Source organism: Aedes aegypti, chromosome 1 (genome assembly GCF_002204515.2).
Source record: "Aedes aegypti strain LVP_AGWG chromosome 1, AaegL5.0 Primary Assembly, whole genome shotgun sequence".
NCBI classification, from domain to species: domain Eukaryota; kingdom Metazoa; phylum Arthropoda; class Insecta; order Diptera; family Culicidae; genus Aedes; species Aedes aegypti.
This window is the reverse complement of record NC_035107.1, coordinates 167,956,150-167,972,139: the sequence shown is the minus strand read 5'-3', so window position 1 is coordinate 167,972,139 and position 15,990 is coordinate 167,956,150. Positions and strand designations below refer to the sequence as shown.

The 15,990-nt window shown below is 37.9% G+C and overlaps 1 protein-coding gene across 7 annotated transcripts in view; it reads left to right on the top strand.

Moving 5' to 3' along the window:
• Positions 1–7,466, top strand: part of LOC5575196 (spastin) — a 182,452-nt gene extending 174,986 nt beyond the window's left edge. For 6 of the 7 annotated variants that reach the window (XM_021853223.1, XM_021853224.1, XM_021853221.1 and 3 more), the window contains one exon: positions 5,697–6,671. In XM_021853223.1, coding sequence (XP_021708915.1) covers positions 5,697–5,860 — 164 coding nt within the window. In that variant the 3' untranslated portion in view covers positions 5,861–6,671. Of the gene's footprint in view, positions 1–5,696; positions 6,672–7,364 lie in introns of those variants that run through there. The other variant, XM_021853233.1, reaches the window with a different exon arrangement.
• The last annotated feature ends 8,524 nt before the right edge of the window (positions 7,467–15,990 follow it).

Sequence of the window (15,990 nt, the reverse complement as noted above, 5' to 3'; positions counted from 1 at the left end):
CTCTACTAACACAACTACCTCATCCTGTGATGTCTATGAAGATAGTTTGGGTTCCCTGTATCTTCTAAAGTAGACGTTGAACGTTCCTTCCCTTCCCTTAGCGATTGTGAGGACGTGGCCAGGTGTACAATTTGATACTTGTTTTGTTCATTTCTAATATGTAGAAAAAAAAAGCGTTAACTCCAAAACGATTTTTTTGCGACACTACTTATTAGATTTCTCAAAACGAAAAAAGTTGAGAATTGCACAGCCACACACGATTTGTACAGTCGTTTATGCTATGCTATGCTATGCTATGCTAATATTAGGCAACCTTATTTTTAGAGAAGTTCCATGATTTGGCCATGATAATAGCTTTTAACGCTTTGAGTATAGTGTTTCTTGAATTATCAGCACGTTCTGTTGTTCTATGATAATTGCGAACCTTGTATACTTATAGCTACCTAGAGAGAAAACACAGATTCAATCTCTAATGAGAAACTTTTCACTTGCCCCTCGTGATTGGAAAATTGACGGTGTTTCAATTTAGTTATTTTTAGGTCTATGTCTAATTAATTCCAAAACTTTTTTTATTGCAGTTTAAAACTGTCAGAGGGGACAACTTAGAAGTGGTACAGAATATTTTTTCCGCTACTTTTTTCCACTGAAAATATTATAATAAGATTGCACGCCGCCAACTTGTTACGGAGTACCAGTTAACAAGTTAACAATCTTTTGCTCTATTATGCAATAATGGTTGAGAAATCTCGCTCCGCCACCCGCAGCGCTTGCATCGTTTTTGTTCGTGTTTGACGTTTACACACTACCGCCATCTGTTGGCCTGTCGGCCAAACACACCGATTTTAGCATTGGGCGTACATGTCATCGTGACTATGATTTTGATCGAGATTTGTTCTATGTGTTACGTATGTTTGTCTGTGGTAGTTAGTTAAAGCAGCGCCGGTCTAGCGTACACGGAGTCGTGAGTTTGATTCTCACTAGAACACGCATTTTTTTCGCAAATTCTTGTCTCAATTTGTCAAACAAACACATTGGGCGGAATGAATAAAAAGCGTTGAACTTTACTACATGTAGCATCTTCTCAAAAACAAAATCCACAAAGTTTACTACACTTTTGGTATGAATAAAAAAACTTTCGAACATGTAGTACCTACTACTTTCGAACATGAACAGTGGGTGATATGAATAAAAAACTTTGAACTTTACTACATGTAGCATCTACTCAAAATCAAAATCCACAAAGTTTACTACACTTTTGGAATGAATAAAAAACTTTTCGAACATGAAGTACTTACTACTTTCGAACATGAGCAGTGACTGAAGCTGCACGTTAAGAAATTTCCATTCAGAGTGCAGAGTGATTCTGCACGTAAAGAATAATCTATTCAGAGTGACGCTTAAAATTAATACAATCATGCATATGAAGAAAATGCATGGAATCTAATCGATTACGCGACAATTTGCACAAATCATGAAGGTGCTGTTATTTGACAAGATTTGTAGTGTAATTTTGCGATTAGTCTGGTATTCTCTCTATGTCTATGATTTTATGATGATGGTACATCAAAAAATTTTCTGGGTGGTTTTCGGCCTTCGCCAACGCCGATGATTTTTTAAATACTAGCTTAACATTTATGAAGAGATCTTGAGATTACAGCTATCAAATTAGGAACCACATATTTTCTAGCACCAATACTGAGATTCTGGTGAAATTGCGGTAGAATTTTGATGCTCCCCGTGTGTTTTCTTAACAGCAAGTTGAATTCCGATGTTCTAAGTGTTTCTGTGATATTCTCGTTATTTTGGTGGGATTTCTGATAGTATCCTTGGAATGTCTAGAACTTAGAATATAGAGATTTTTATGAGAATTGTAGTGATTCCATTGGTAGTCGTTAGAATTCAATGAGGATCTCCCCTAAAACACCAGGGTTCCCTTTGAAATTATTAAAATTCTTAACGATTCCACAAAAAATCCCATTGAAATCTATAAAATATTTACCGACATTCAAAACGTTTATATTAATGCTTTACTTTGAAATTCTAACGGAACTGGAGATAAACGGAATCTTCAAGGTTTTTACAATAATTACAAAGATTGATTTTCGGAATTACAAATATTCACACAATAATTCGCAGGAATCCCACCGCAATCTCATAGATTCTTACAGAAATATCGTCTCAAAGATACCCACAGAATTCCAAGAGATCAATATTCGGAATCCCATTCCCACCCCATTTCTAGAGTTTTTACCAGATTCCTAATATTCCCGCAATATTCCTAGAATGGTATTTAAATTTTCAGAATTATCATAAAAAATCCGAAATCCCTATCGGAAACTCAAAGTTCCTACAGGAATTCCGGAATTCAAAAGGAAATCTGAGATGTCAGAATTTACACCTAAAATTCAGAATTACTTTATCAATATCTGAATTCCTACCGACATCCTAAAATTCCTAGAAAAGAACATAATTATCGTAATGCCAGAATTAACACGTATATTACAAATTGCTACTGCCGATAATCTTACCGGAATCTCAGAATTGGCGGAGCGAAAGTTTTCGTAATCTCAGAATTCCTTTGCAAAACTCAAAATACCTTCCGATACATCAAAACTCATATCGTTTTCCCATGATTTTTACTCAAAAGTAAATTATTCCATTCAATTCCGCAAACTCAAAGCATGTGTAGCAACAATAGAGGTAATAAACTATAGAGGAAGAATGTCGCTGGCGTCGCTGTCGGAACATCTCTTGCTGGTGGAGATAGGCGGGGCTATGAATGTCAACGCGGAAATGTATGCAGTTTGACAGTTATGTACCCGACATATTTCTGAGCGAGAACAAAGGGAACACCAGCGACATTCGTCCTCTATAGTTTTCTATCTCTATTGTAGCAACCTCTGAAGCTAACTACCAGTAGCTTTGTAGTAAATGCTACCTTTATTCATAGCAATGCGTTGTTTGTAGTATGTTCGAAAGGTGTAGAAAGGAAAATGACACAAACATGTTCCACATATAGCGTTTACTACCGAGAATGTAGTAAACTCAACTTTACTACATTTTATTCATACGGCCCAGTGACTGATGCCGCACGTTAAGAAAATTCTATTCAGAATGCAAAGTGATTCTGCACGTAAAGAACAATCCACAGACAAACAGACGTCACACTCTCATCGCTGTCCATCGACCAACTTTTTAACGATCGATTCAAATATTGGGTAGGTGGTCAATCGACCACCCGCAGCGCTCGCGTCGTTTTTGTTCGCGTTTGACGTTTACACACTACCGCCATCTGTTGGTCCATCGGCCAACTACAGTGTTTTTAGCATTGGGCGTACATGATTTCGCGACTATGATTTTGATCGAGATTTGTTCTAAGTGTTACGTCTGTTTCTCTGTGAATAATCTATTCAGAGTGACTCTTAACACTTCAGTCGTCGCGCTGTTGTATTTTGTACAACACTGTTGAAAATACCTCGCTTTTCATTCACAACAGCAGCGTGGTGGTTCTGACAGTGGCAAACTGCGCGACGACTGGAAGGTTAAAATTAATGCAATCATGCATATGAAGGAAATGCATGGAATCTAATCGATTACGCAACAATTTGCATAAAATCATGAAGGTGCTATAATTTGACAAGATTTGTAGTGTAATTTTGCGATTAGTCTGTATGCTCTTTATGTCTATGATTTTATGATGATGGTACATCAAAGAATTTTCTGAGTGGTTTTCGGTCTTCGCCAACGCCAGTGATTGATGATTTTTTTTTTTGATGTTAGCTTAACAGCTATGAAGAGATCTTGAGATTACAGCTATCAAATTAGAAACCACATATTTTCTAGCACCAGTACTGAGATTCTGGTGAAATTGCGGTAGAATTTTGATGCTCCCCGTGTGTTTTATTAACAGCATGTTGAATTCCGGAAGTTCTAAATGTGTTTCTGTGATATTCTCGTTATTTTGATGGGGTTTCTGATAGTATCCTTGGAATTTCTATAACTTAGAATGTAAAATTTTTATGGTAGTGATTCCATTGGTAGTCGTTAAAATTCAATGAGGGGTTCCCTTTGAAATCATTAAAATTCTTATCGATTTCACAAAAAATCCCATTGAAATCTATAAAATATTTACCGACATTCAACAGGTTTATATTAAAGCTTTGCTTTGAAATTCCAACGGAACTGGAGATCAACGGAATCTTAAAGGTTTTTACAATAATTACAAAGATTGATTTTCAGAATCACAACTATTCACACAATAATTCGCAGGAATCCCACCGCAATCTCATAGATTCTTACAGATATACCGTCTCAAAGATACCCACAGAATTTCAAGAGATCAATATCCGGAATCCCATTCCCACCCCAATTCTAGAGTTTTTACCAGATTTCTGATATTTCCGCAATATTCCTAGAATGGTATTTATACTTCCAGAATTATCATAACAAATCCGACATCCCTATCGGAATCCTAAATTTCCTACAGGAATTCCGGAATTCCAAAGGAAATCTGAGAATCTGAGATGTCAGAATTTACACCTAAAATTCAGAATTACATTATAAATATCTGAATTCCTACCGACATCCTAAAATTACTAGAAAATAACATAATTATCGTAATGCCAGAATTCACACGGATATTACAAATGGCTACTGCCGGTAATCTTACCGGAATCTCAGAATTGGCGGGGCGAATGTTTTCGTAACCTCAGAATTCCTAAGCAAAACTCAAAATACCTTCCAAAATATCAAAACTCATATAGTTTTCCCATGATTTTTACTCAAAAGTAAATTATTCCATTCAATTCCGCAATCTCAAAGCATGTGTAGCAACCTCTGAAGCTAACTACCAGTAGCTTTGTAGTAAATGCTACCTTTATTCATAGCAATACGTTGTTTGTAGTACGTTCGAAAGATGTAGAAAGGAAAATGACACAAACATGTTCCACTCGTGTTCCACATATAGCGTTTACTATCGAGAATGTAGTAAACTCAACTTTACTACATTTTATTCATACGGCCCATTGTGTCTTCTGATTACTAGTTCCCAAAAGTATGTTTCAGACATACCAGTAAATCTGGTATATGCCAGTAAAGGACAAACATTCATTAATGTTCATATTTAACTTTGAGTTCATGCACATATTAGGAAAATTTTATTTTCTATAAAACACTGTTAAACACATGGGACACAGATGGTTTAATATAGTTTCTCATTTTTTTCCATACACAGTTACAGTTTTTAAATATGATTTTCAGAAATAGGGATAGTCGTGGGTAGTTCGCCTGGGGTTGGAATGAACACCCCTTGAAAGCAGCATAAATTCTTTAATATTCATCTGAAATAACATGAAACCTTAAAGCTGACATGAAAATGAAGCAATAGGCTTGTTATAAATCAGTGTACTAAGCTTAAAGAAAAAAGAAATACCTAAATGATGTTCGAACAAAATTGCCCCGAATGGATCTTTCAAATTTCATCATTGTAGAATAATGATGTTTGAGCGTTAGAATGTTCTTTAGAAGCTAACTCAAAAGTGGTAAAAATTCATAGGGGAGTTTCATGCGAACAAAATTTGTATCCGTGTAAATTGTTTTTTTTTTCGGTTTGCCAGGTTTACAATAAATAATTGTAATTGATACACAGCAGTTGCAACGTAAAAATAATGTACCTAAATTTGTTTTCTCTTTTCCAGAGCTCAATGTAGAGGAAGTTAAGAATATGGACCCAACCAAATTGCGCAGCATTCGAGAGTCTGATTTCCACAATTCATTGAAAAGGATCCGCCGCTCAGTGGCTCTCAACAGTCTGGCAGCATATGAAAAGTGGTTACAGGATTTTGGAGATGTTACCTTATAAAGCTTGCTGGGTTAGCTCGATAATGCCATTCGTTTACTAAATTTACTCTTAGGTTGTTAGTAATACATATTCGTTAATACGCAGTATTATTATGCTGTGCATATGTAACTACTTATTGTAATTTGAGTCATACCGTTATGATTTTTTCTAGCAGATTAAGGGGTCTATTTTATAAGTCGAGTCGATCAAAACGACTCGACTGGAGTCACTGTCGACCGAAAAATTCGCTCGACTCAGCTCTGTCACTCGAGTTTTTCGACAGTTGTCACTCTATGTGACTGGATTAATATGGGAGTCGACGGGTGACATCTGAAATATGCATGTTTGCTTTGATCGACAATGAATACAGACGAGTCACATGAATCTGGCTCGATTTACAAAATAGGCCCCCTAAAATAATCATTCATAATAGTACACAAAAGCTTATATGTAGTACTGGTCGACCGAAGATCATTTTTTCGATCTAATTTTAATAAATAACAGAAACTATCAAAAATAAATTTAACTGGGTATTTGTACATAGTGAATAACGGCTGACTGCTAGATTACTTTACTTGCTTGGTATTGATTAAGTTATAAAATAAGCTGATGTAAAAAATACCGCGAAAAATACATCAAATTTTAACTGCTACAATCTTTTCTAGTTATACTCATTTACGGTGCTACGTAGTGTTTTGTTAATTTTAAACCCTGATATAGATATGTAACACTTAGAAAAAGACTTTTTCTTTGTTTGCCATGCGGAATACAATATCTGATTGAAATAAAAATAAAATAGCACAAAGGATAAACACAAAACTTTAACTTCAAAGAAATATTGTAGCTTGTACTGCTGTGAATCACTGTGAAATCAATCCGAACGGGATATTAAATTACTTATGATTAAAATAATTCACCAATGGTTGAACGGCTAAAATGCTTGCTAATTGGGTCCTAAAATGTTTAATGAATTCTTGTTTTTATTTAATGACACAAAAGAGCATGTTACTGCAAGTATTTTAGCATTTTTTCCCGCTCAAATAACGGCTACATCATATTTAAACTTTAATTTTAAAATTGGGTCCACAAACGAACCTTGACACTTTTGATCATGTTTGACGTTCGCTTAATCGACAAAAACACCACAGGGCTTTTAGTTTTAACACTGGGGTTATTCCTATCTGACATTTCGGAAGGGACACGGAAAGCAAAATACACCCAAAATTTGAGTTTAACCCAAAGATTGTGGCAAAATCTAAAAAAATGTTTTTTTGGACACAAACCAAAGAAAAACATTTAAAAATTGAGTAAACATGTGTTTTTGGCCTAAACTTAAGCGTTTGGCATTAAAATTGGAACAGGTCTTTAGGACCCTATTGTCAAACACGCCATACAATACTCGGACTGTTCAACTATAGGCCAGATTGTTGGCCGCTAAACAATAGAGATGGTCGGGTTTGACATTTTTCACCCAACCAAATTGCGCAGCATTCCGAGAGTCTGATTTCCACAATTCATTGAAAAGGATCCGCCGCTCAGTGGCTCTCAACAGTCTGGCAGCATATGAAAAGTGGTTACAGGATTTTGGAGATGTTACCTTATAAAGCTTGCTGGGTTAGCTCGATAATGCCATTCGTTTACTAAATTTACTCTTAGGTTGTTAGTAATACATATTCGTTAATACGCAGTATTATTATGCAGTGGCATATGTAACTACTTATTGTAATTTGAGTCATACCGTTATGATTTTTTCTAGCAGATTAAGGGGTCTATTTTATAAGTCGAGTCGATCAAAACGACTCGACTGGAGTCACTGTCGACCGAAAAATTCGCTCGACTCAGCTCTGTCACTCGAGTTTTTTCGACAGTTGTCACTCTATGTGACTGGATTAATATCATTGTTTCTGATACATACGAAAGCTTTCAAATTGTTACTCTGTTCACATTTCTCATCAAACCCGACTTTTTTCAAGCTCGAACCCGGGTACGGGTCCAATAGGCGAATTACCTTAGTTCAACAGTTTTGCACTCCATCCATCCGGGAAAAACACGGGAATTGCAAATGACCGGGAAATTGTAGAACACACCGGGAAAAGCACTATGGGCGAAACTAGAAATTTTGTAAGTGGGACACGACTGCCTAGCAATTCACACTTTATATCATAACTGACATTATGACTTTTTGTGAGTTGATAGAGTTAGTTTTTCTAGCAAAATCCGGTAAAACAATCATTGGTTTTCAGGAGATATCTTCTTACTATTTTAACCGGTTTCTTGTTAGATCTTTTGTGAATTTCTTCTTCGAGATTTCCTATGGTTTTCTGTAGATTTACCAAGTTGTGTTCAGAATAATAGTAGTGAAAGCCGATTTTTCATACAAAATGCTCAACTTTGGCATGTCGTAACTTTATTTCCATATGAGCAATCGGCATGAAATTTTGGCGGTGAACTACAAATATAGTACCCATAAAAGCATAACTGTCCCATATGGATTTTCAAACCAACACCTTTTTTATCGCAACATGTTTGATTTAATATACAGGGTGTTTGGTTTCATGTTTTAATAGTTTGAGGGTCGATAGGTCTCCATGAGATATGAAAAAGTGCCCATGGAACATAGGGTCGCAAATCACTGCTAAGTGAGTTATTCACGATTTTAAGATTTTCAACTTGGTCATCTTTGAAACCTCATATCTAATTAACTATGCGTCATACATTTAATCTCAGCGCATGAATCGAAAGCTTATGATCTAATCTATCTTAGTTTCTTGGACGTGAATTTTGTAGAAAATGATTCAAAGGCTCAAATTACGAAAGTTTGCAAAAAGTGACGGAAAAATCAGCATTTTTCGACGTATTTTCATGAATTTTATTGAAATTATCGTAATTAATGTTCTACAAAATATGCAATAACTTATTAGCTACCAAAGTGTCTTTGAGAGCAAAAGTGTATCTCTTGTAGATTCGTCACAATATCGTGTTGATAGTTATGCTTCAAACAGCAAAAAATCAAAAAAATTGATGGCTGTTTACCCTATTTGTTCGTCCGTTCGTGTGTTGATGCCTCCGCGTGTGAATGAAGTGCTCGGAGACAACAGATGTCGGTCGTTCCGAAGCGAAGGGGAAATGAAATCGCTTCGCAACATGCGCCATTTTCTCTTCGCTGCGGCGTTTGGTTTGCAAACAGTCGCATAAATAGATTTAGTGCGGTCGCCGCACGACCATCGCAGAAGCGAAAGTGTGCTCATAAAGACTGATCCTTTTAAATTCTTCGCACTAGTAGCTGAGCTACGGTGCAGAGCAGATGGGGGGTGCGCTTGCGCGTGTAGCGAGAACTCAATTTATGCATTTCTCGCCTATGACGTTGAACTTTTGATGCATTTTGAAGGGTTTTAGGTCGTCTATTAATTTCATAGAGGTGGACAAGGGACAGTAGAATTTATGACGTGCCATGCACGCCGTTGTAAAAGTACAACATTACCAAGTAAATCTCGCCCGTGATACACAGCACGAGCGAGGTGAATTTTTAGGTTCAATAAAGTAATTTAGATATCGCACTAATGCTCAGCGTGAACTGTTGGAGCAGCAGGATGAAATATTTCACAAAATTAGTGACCGGCTATCCTACTATAGCTTGGTTTTCTGTATAAGGTGTGGGAAGGGTTTGACCACGAAGACCCACCAGGTACACAGTGGTACCGACAAAACCACCGGGGGAATTTCGGTACGCGAACGGGAAAGAACACGGAACACACAGAGTAACGTTTGCTCGTCGCGGCGGTCGGTTTATTACTACAATAACATAACATAAACAACAACATACATACGAATCACAGGGTCGGCGCAAGGCAATGATGATAAACATCGTCAACATAAAACAGACTGGTCCAAATTACAACACTCCTCCTCGATGTATTCATCACTTGTCTTCACAGTTACACAAAGTCTTGAAAAGTTCTCAATGGACAACACAGTCTCCACAAAGTTCCTCCTCTTGCACCGAACACTCCTGCTTCGTCAAGTATACCACAAAGTTCACCAAGTTCACAGACTATCCACGATGTAACACTTAGCATCGGTTTCCCTCGTCATAACAGTCATAAAATTCTTCTTCTTGGTGGCACTCCTCCTCAACGAGATGCCCAGCTGCAGTTTTCCGGCGGTTGCCACTCTCCACTAAGCCTTCTGCAGTCTTCAGAGCGTACAGCTCTCCACAAAGTTCTGCCACAGCTTGCATTTCTCTGCTACGACTCACAATCTGGCACCTGGACTCCACAAAATTCACATTCAGTCCCTTTTGTGCCAGCTTCCGGACTGAAAGGAATCCACTGTCCAGCTCCGGAACGTACAGCACGTCTTTCACCACAACTTCATTCACTTTCCCGTTGTCAGTGACGCACTTCAGGAAGCCTTCTCCTACACCGGCGGATCTCAGCATCGAGCCATCCGCCAAGTTCACCTCGATCTTCACGCTTTCGTCGATTTTCTTGAAGAATTCGCGGTCGCTGGTCATGTGGCTCGAACAGCCACTGTCCACGTACCAGCCGTTCCGCTTCCGCTGTCCGCCAACACCAAAACAAATTCCGGGGTTTTTCTTCACAGCTTTCTTCACTTCCGGCCCTTTTTCTTCTTTTTCACGCAGCTCTGGGCAATCCCTGCGGAAGTGGCCAGGTTTCCGGCAGTAGTAGCACACTCGCTGTCGTTTCACTCGCTTCTTGCTACCGTTGTTCACTTTCAGAGCACGGTCACTGCGCTCACCGGTTACCTCTCGCTTCTCCATCCGTCGGTGGTACTCGTCCATCAGCCGCTGCTTCACGAATTCCAACGTTTGGTCCGCATCTGGCCGGCTCTCCAATGCCGTCACCAACCCGTTGTACGACTCCGGCAGGCTCCTGTACACCATCGCCACTTGCAGCGAACTCTCGAGCTTCTGCCCCGCACACGACAGCCGATCGAACAATTCTTCGATCGCGAACAGGTGCTTCTCCATATCCGCTCCTTCTTCGTAGTTGAAACTACAAAGCTTCTTCAGAAGCGACACTCGCGACGTTACCGTAGCCGTGGTACTTCTTCAAACGTTCCCACACTTCGACAGCTGATTTCGCGTCCTTCACCAAGGCTAACTGATTGTCTTCCACATTTAGAACGATCAAGGCCTTTGCCTTCTGATCCTCTTTTGACCACGCCACAGTCACTGGCATCGGTTTTTCTTCCGAACCGTATGCCACAGATCGACACTGATCAACAACATTTCGATCTTCACCTTCCACGTTTGATAATTTCTATTATCCAAACGGGCGATAAAAACTTTCTCAGCCATTTCACAAATATTCGTTTTTCCGTTGGCGCACACTGTACTCACGAAGGTACAGCCAACAACACTATCGAACGTATGGGGCCCAGATAGCCGTAGCGGTAAACGCGCAGCTATTCAGCAAGACCAAGCTGAGGGTCGTGGGTTCGAATCCCACCGGTCGAGGATCTTTTCGGGTTGGAAATTTTCTCGACTTCCCAGGGCATAGAGTATCATCGTACCTGCCACACGATATTACGCATGCAAAAATGGTCATTGGCATGGTAAGCTCTCAGTTAATAACTGTGGAAGTGCTCATAAGAACACTAAGCTGAGAAGCAGGCTCTGTCCCAGTAGGGACGTAACGCCAGAAAGAAGAAGAAGACTATCGAACGTACCCGCCGTACAATACACACGCGCCGGCGGTACACCACACAGAGTTAAGGCTGGAGCACAATGGATCCGGTTGACAATCCGTTTTTTTGACAGCTATTTTAAATGAACGGGATCATATGCGCCAACGCACAATGCATCCGGATTGACTTTGCGGTTTGGTACTAAACTGTACTAAACGCAAACTCAACCGCATAGTCATCCGGAAGAATAGAAAATTTTCAAATCTTGCGCTTGAGTTTGCGGAAAGCTTGTTTGTTTTGACCGGTTTCTACAGTGTACGGTTGTTAAGTTTAGTGATTTTTGTGCATAATTAGTCCAATTTTCACTAAATAAAATACAACCGGATCTGTGGTGAGGTGGTGAGATAAGCATTTCGTTGGTGGGCAATGCATAATCTCGGCTGCAATAGAAGCGGTGATTCATCACAGTGAAGTTTGAATAACATTTCCTGCATGGAGTCGATGCTGCTGTTGGTGATGTTGCGGATAGCTATGGTCTTCTAATCTATTTCTGTTCTATTCATCGTTGGTCGATGAAGGAAACGACCATGTAGCGAAGTGCAACGAGGGTCATATTTCGTAATTAACGATAATATTGGTTCCGTAAATCTTCCAGAGATACTTCAGGAATTTTTCTATGATTTCCTCCTTAAACTATTTTCATAAGTTTCTTCTGGGATTTTTACAGAAGGTGCTACAGGATTTTTATAAGTTCCTCCAAGAGTTATGTGTGGAATCCCTGTTTGAGTTTTCTCTGGAAATTTTCCAGTAGATTCTTCTGAAATTCCTATAGGCATAACTTTTGGATTTCCTCCAGGAGTTGCTTATGTTATTTTTCTGAAGTGTATTCTATAACTCTACAAGGGCTTGTTTCTGGAATTCCTCTAGGAGTTCCTTTTACAATAACTACAAAAATTGCTTCTAGATTTTCTTCTAGAGTTCCTCTTGGAGTTTTTTTTTTTCTGGAGTTCTTTTTTAATTCCTTTCAATGAAATCTTTTTGATTTCTTTTAAGAATTCCTTTTGTATTTTATTAGAGGTTCCTTCTGGAGTGCCTCTTCATTCGAAAGCTGCTCCTGAATTTCATCAAGAAGGTGCTTCTCTCATTTCTCTAGAAGTTCCTCTTGAAGTTACTTCTAAATTAATCTAGATAAGTTAACTCTGAAATTGCTAGTAAATTTCTCCAGGAGTTCCTTCTGTGATTTCTTTTGGATATTTAAAAAAAATGTGAAAGAGTTTTCCTAGGAGTTGTTTTAAAAATTCATCAATAAATGACTTCAGATTTTATTTCAGAAAATCCTCCAGGGTCTCCTTCTAGAATTTTCTCCTATTTGTAATGGAAATCTTCCAGAAGTTTCTACTAGAATTCCTTCTGTGGCTGCTTCAGAAAATGCTTCAAGTATTTCTTCTAAAATGCTTCTAAAGAGTTTTTTTTTTCTGGAATTCAACATTGATTTTTTCTTTAAATTTTCGCCAGAATTTTCTTCTGTAATTCCTAGAATTTCTCTGGCAGTTCAAATTTCAGAGGCAATTTCTTGGATTGATGCTTCTTGAATTCCTCAAAGAATTATATCCAAAAATTTCATCAAAAAATGCTTTGAAATTCTTACAAGAGTTGCTACAGAAATGGATCATTAAAATAACCAAAACGGCCGCTATGAAATGCAAAGATAGCGCCACCATAGACGTGTGTGTTTGACAGAACAGCAATGCTGTCACAATGTTATATCCCATATACGGTGGCGCCGCTGCTCTGATGCGGTGAGTGCCAAATAAGTGACCTTCAATGATCCATTCTCCAAAGAGGTAATCCTGGGTGTCCTTCATGAGAACCTCTGGAATTCTTCCACGAGTCGCTTTTAGATTATTTCAAAAATCTGCTACTGGAATTCTTGCTTCTAGAATCTCTCCTAGTATTTTCCGGAAATTGCTTGCTGAAAGAGTTGCTTCTAAAATTCCTTCATTAATTCCTTCAGAAATAAATTCTAGGGTTGCTTCTGAAATCCTTCAGAAGTTCCTAGTGGAGTTTCTCCAAGATTTATTTCTGGAATTCAGAAGAATTGTTTCTAAAAATTGTAAAGGAGTTGCGTCTGGGAATTCTCACATAAACGCTATCGAAATTACTTCAAAAGTTGCTTCGGGAGATGATTTTGAAATTCCTTCTAGGGTTCAACCTGGACTCCCCCGAAAGTTGCGTCGAAACTCCTCAAGGAATTACTTCTAGAATCACTTTAAGAAACCATCCTGGAATTAGAGTTGCTTCTGTAATTTACCATAGAGTTGATTCCTACCTGATTTCTGCTGAAAGTTGCTCTTAGAATTTCTTTGATTATGGATTTCCTCCGATAGTAGCTTTTGGGTATCGTTCAAGATAGTCACTTCCTTCAAGAATTTATATTGAGTTCCCCAGAATGTATTGTCTATAATTGCTCAAAGTGTTGCTTTTGGGATTCCTCCCAAATTTTCCCCTGGAATTCCGCCAAGGATTGCTTCTATGAATTCTCATGGAGATGTTCTTGGAATTTTATCAATAGGTGGTAATGGATTTTCTTAAGGAAATGCTTCTGGAACTCTTTTAAGAGTTCCATTGGAAATCCTCCAGGAGTTGCTTCTAGGATTTCACAAGAAGTTGCTCCTCAATTCCTGAAAATGTGTAAAGAGTTGCTTGTAAGAAGACTTCAAGAGTTCCTACTGGAGTTATTCCGAGATTTGTTATGGAATTCCTACACGAGTTCCAACTGGAATTTCTCCGGGAGTTACATCTAGAATTACTGTAGAAAAGGCTTTTGAAAAATCGCAACAAGTTGCTCCTGAAGTTTTTTCAAGTTTTGCTTCTGAAATTTTTACCGGTAGTGCTCTTGCAATTCCTTCAAAAATTACTTCTTCAATTTCTCCAGAAATTTCTTCTGAAGTACATATATGTTTTGCGAATTTGATCCAGAAAATCCTTCAAGTGCTGCCTCTTTGATTCCTGATTTTTTTTTAATTTCTTTATTAGTATCATTCCAAAAATTACATTCATTTCTTATATCTAGGTGTTCTGTGTTATTTGACAACACTATCATCCTAATTTGGTAAAACAAAATTAAGATTTAAATAACATTTTGTTAACAACATATTACATTTCATTTGCCGTAGCAGTTCAGATTTTTTACAGGTGAGTAGATTTCACCTGTTTATAAGAGAAAAAAAAACGCTTTGAATATACTTAACCTAACTTAACCTAAACATACAACGCATTAATCGTGGCAATAGAAGATTGTAACGATTTTTGCCTGAAATTATTTATTATTTTATTTGACATTTGTTCCAATGTTTCAACATTGGATATTCTATGTAACTCATTGGTACTATACCAGGGAGGAAGTCTCAGAATCATTTTCAAAATTTTATTTTGAATTCTCTGCAGAGCTTTTTTCCTGGTATTACAACAGCTAGTCCATATTGGTACAGCATACAACATGGCTGGCCTGAAAATTTGTTTGAATATCAAAAGCTTGTTCTTAAGACAAAGTTTTGATTTCCTATTAATAAGGGGATAGAGACATTTTACATATTTATTACATTTGGCTTGAATGCCCTCAATGTGATTTTTGAAAGTTAAATGATTCCTGAAATAGTTTCTCCTAGAGTTCCTTTGATAATTGCTCCCGGATGTCGTTCAGAAGGTCTTCCCACGAAGTTGCATGAGTATATTTTACAAAGTTGTTCTTGCAGTCCCTTTAGTTGTGTCTCCTGGAATTCCTTTAAGGCGTCCTTGGGTATTTCTCGAGAAATTTCTTCAAGAGTTTTTCTGGAATTGTTCTAGAAATTCGTCCTCAAATTCCTCCAAGAGCTGCTTCTAAAATTCTGTAAAAATTGCCTCTTGGATTCTTTTAACTCTTTTGTAATTGTTTCAGAAGTTGCTTCTGAAATTCTTTCTGGAGGTCTATCTGAAACCCTTGAAGAGTTGTTTTGAAAATTGAAATTTCTCTAATTGAGTTTTATCTGGAATTTTCCCGAAAGTTCGTTCTACACTTACTCTACAAACCGCTTCTGAATTCTTAAAGTTGTAGATTTTGGAATTGATTTAGTGGATATTCCTGAAATTTCACACGAAGTTGCATTTGGCCGTCCTTCTTGAATAAAACTGTTCTTAAATTTCCTTCAAAAATTGCTTCTGAAACTCTGTCTGGAGTTCCTCTTGGAATACCTGTGGGAGTTGCTTCAGGGATTTCTCAAGGAGTCGTTTCGCGAATTCCTTCAAAAGTTTCTTCTGGAGCTCCCTCTGGATTTTTTCAATTCCCTATGGAATTACTTATTGGATCCTTTTAGAAAATCCTCCTGGTATTCCTCCAGGAGTTGCTTCTGAAATTTCTAGATTTGGAGTTCCTCACGTTAATGCTCTTCGAATTCTGCCATGCTTCTGGAATTACTCATTAAGTTGTTGTTGTTGTTGTATTGGAATTCCTTCAAGAGTTCCTT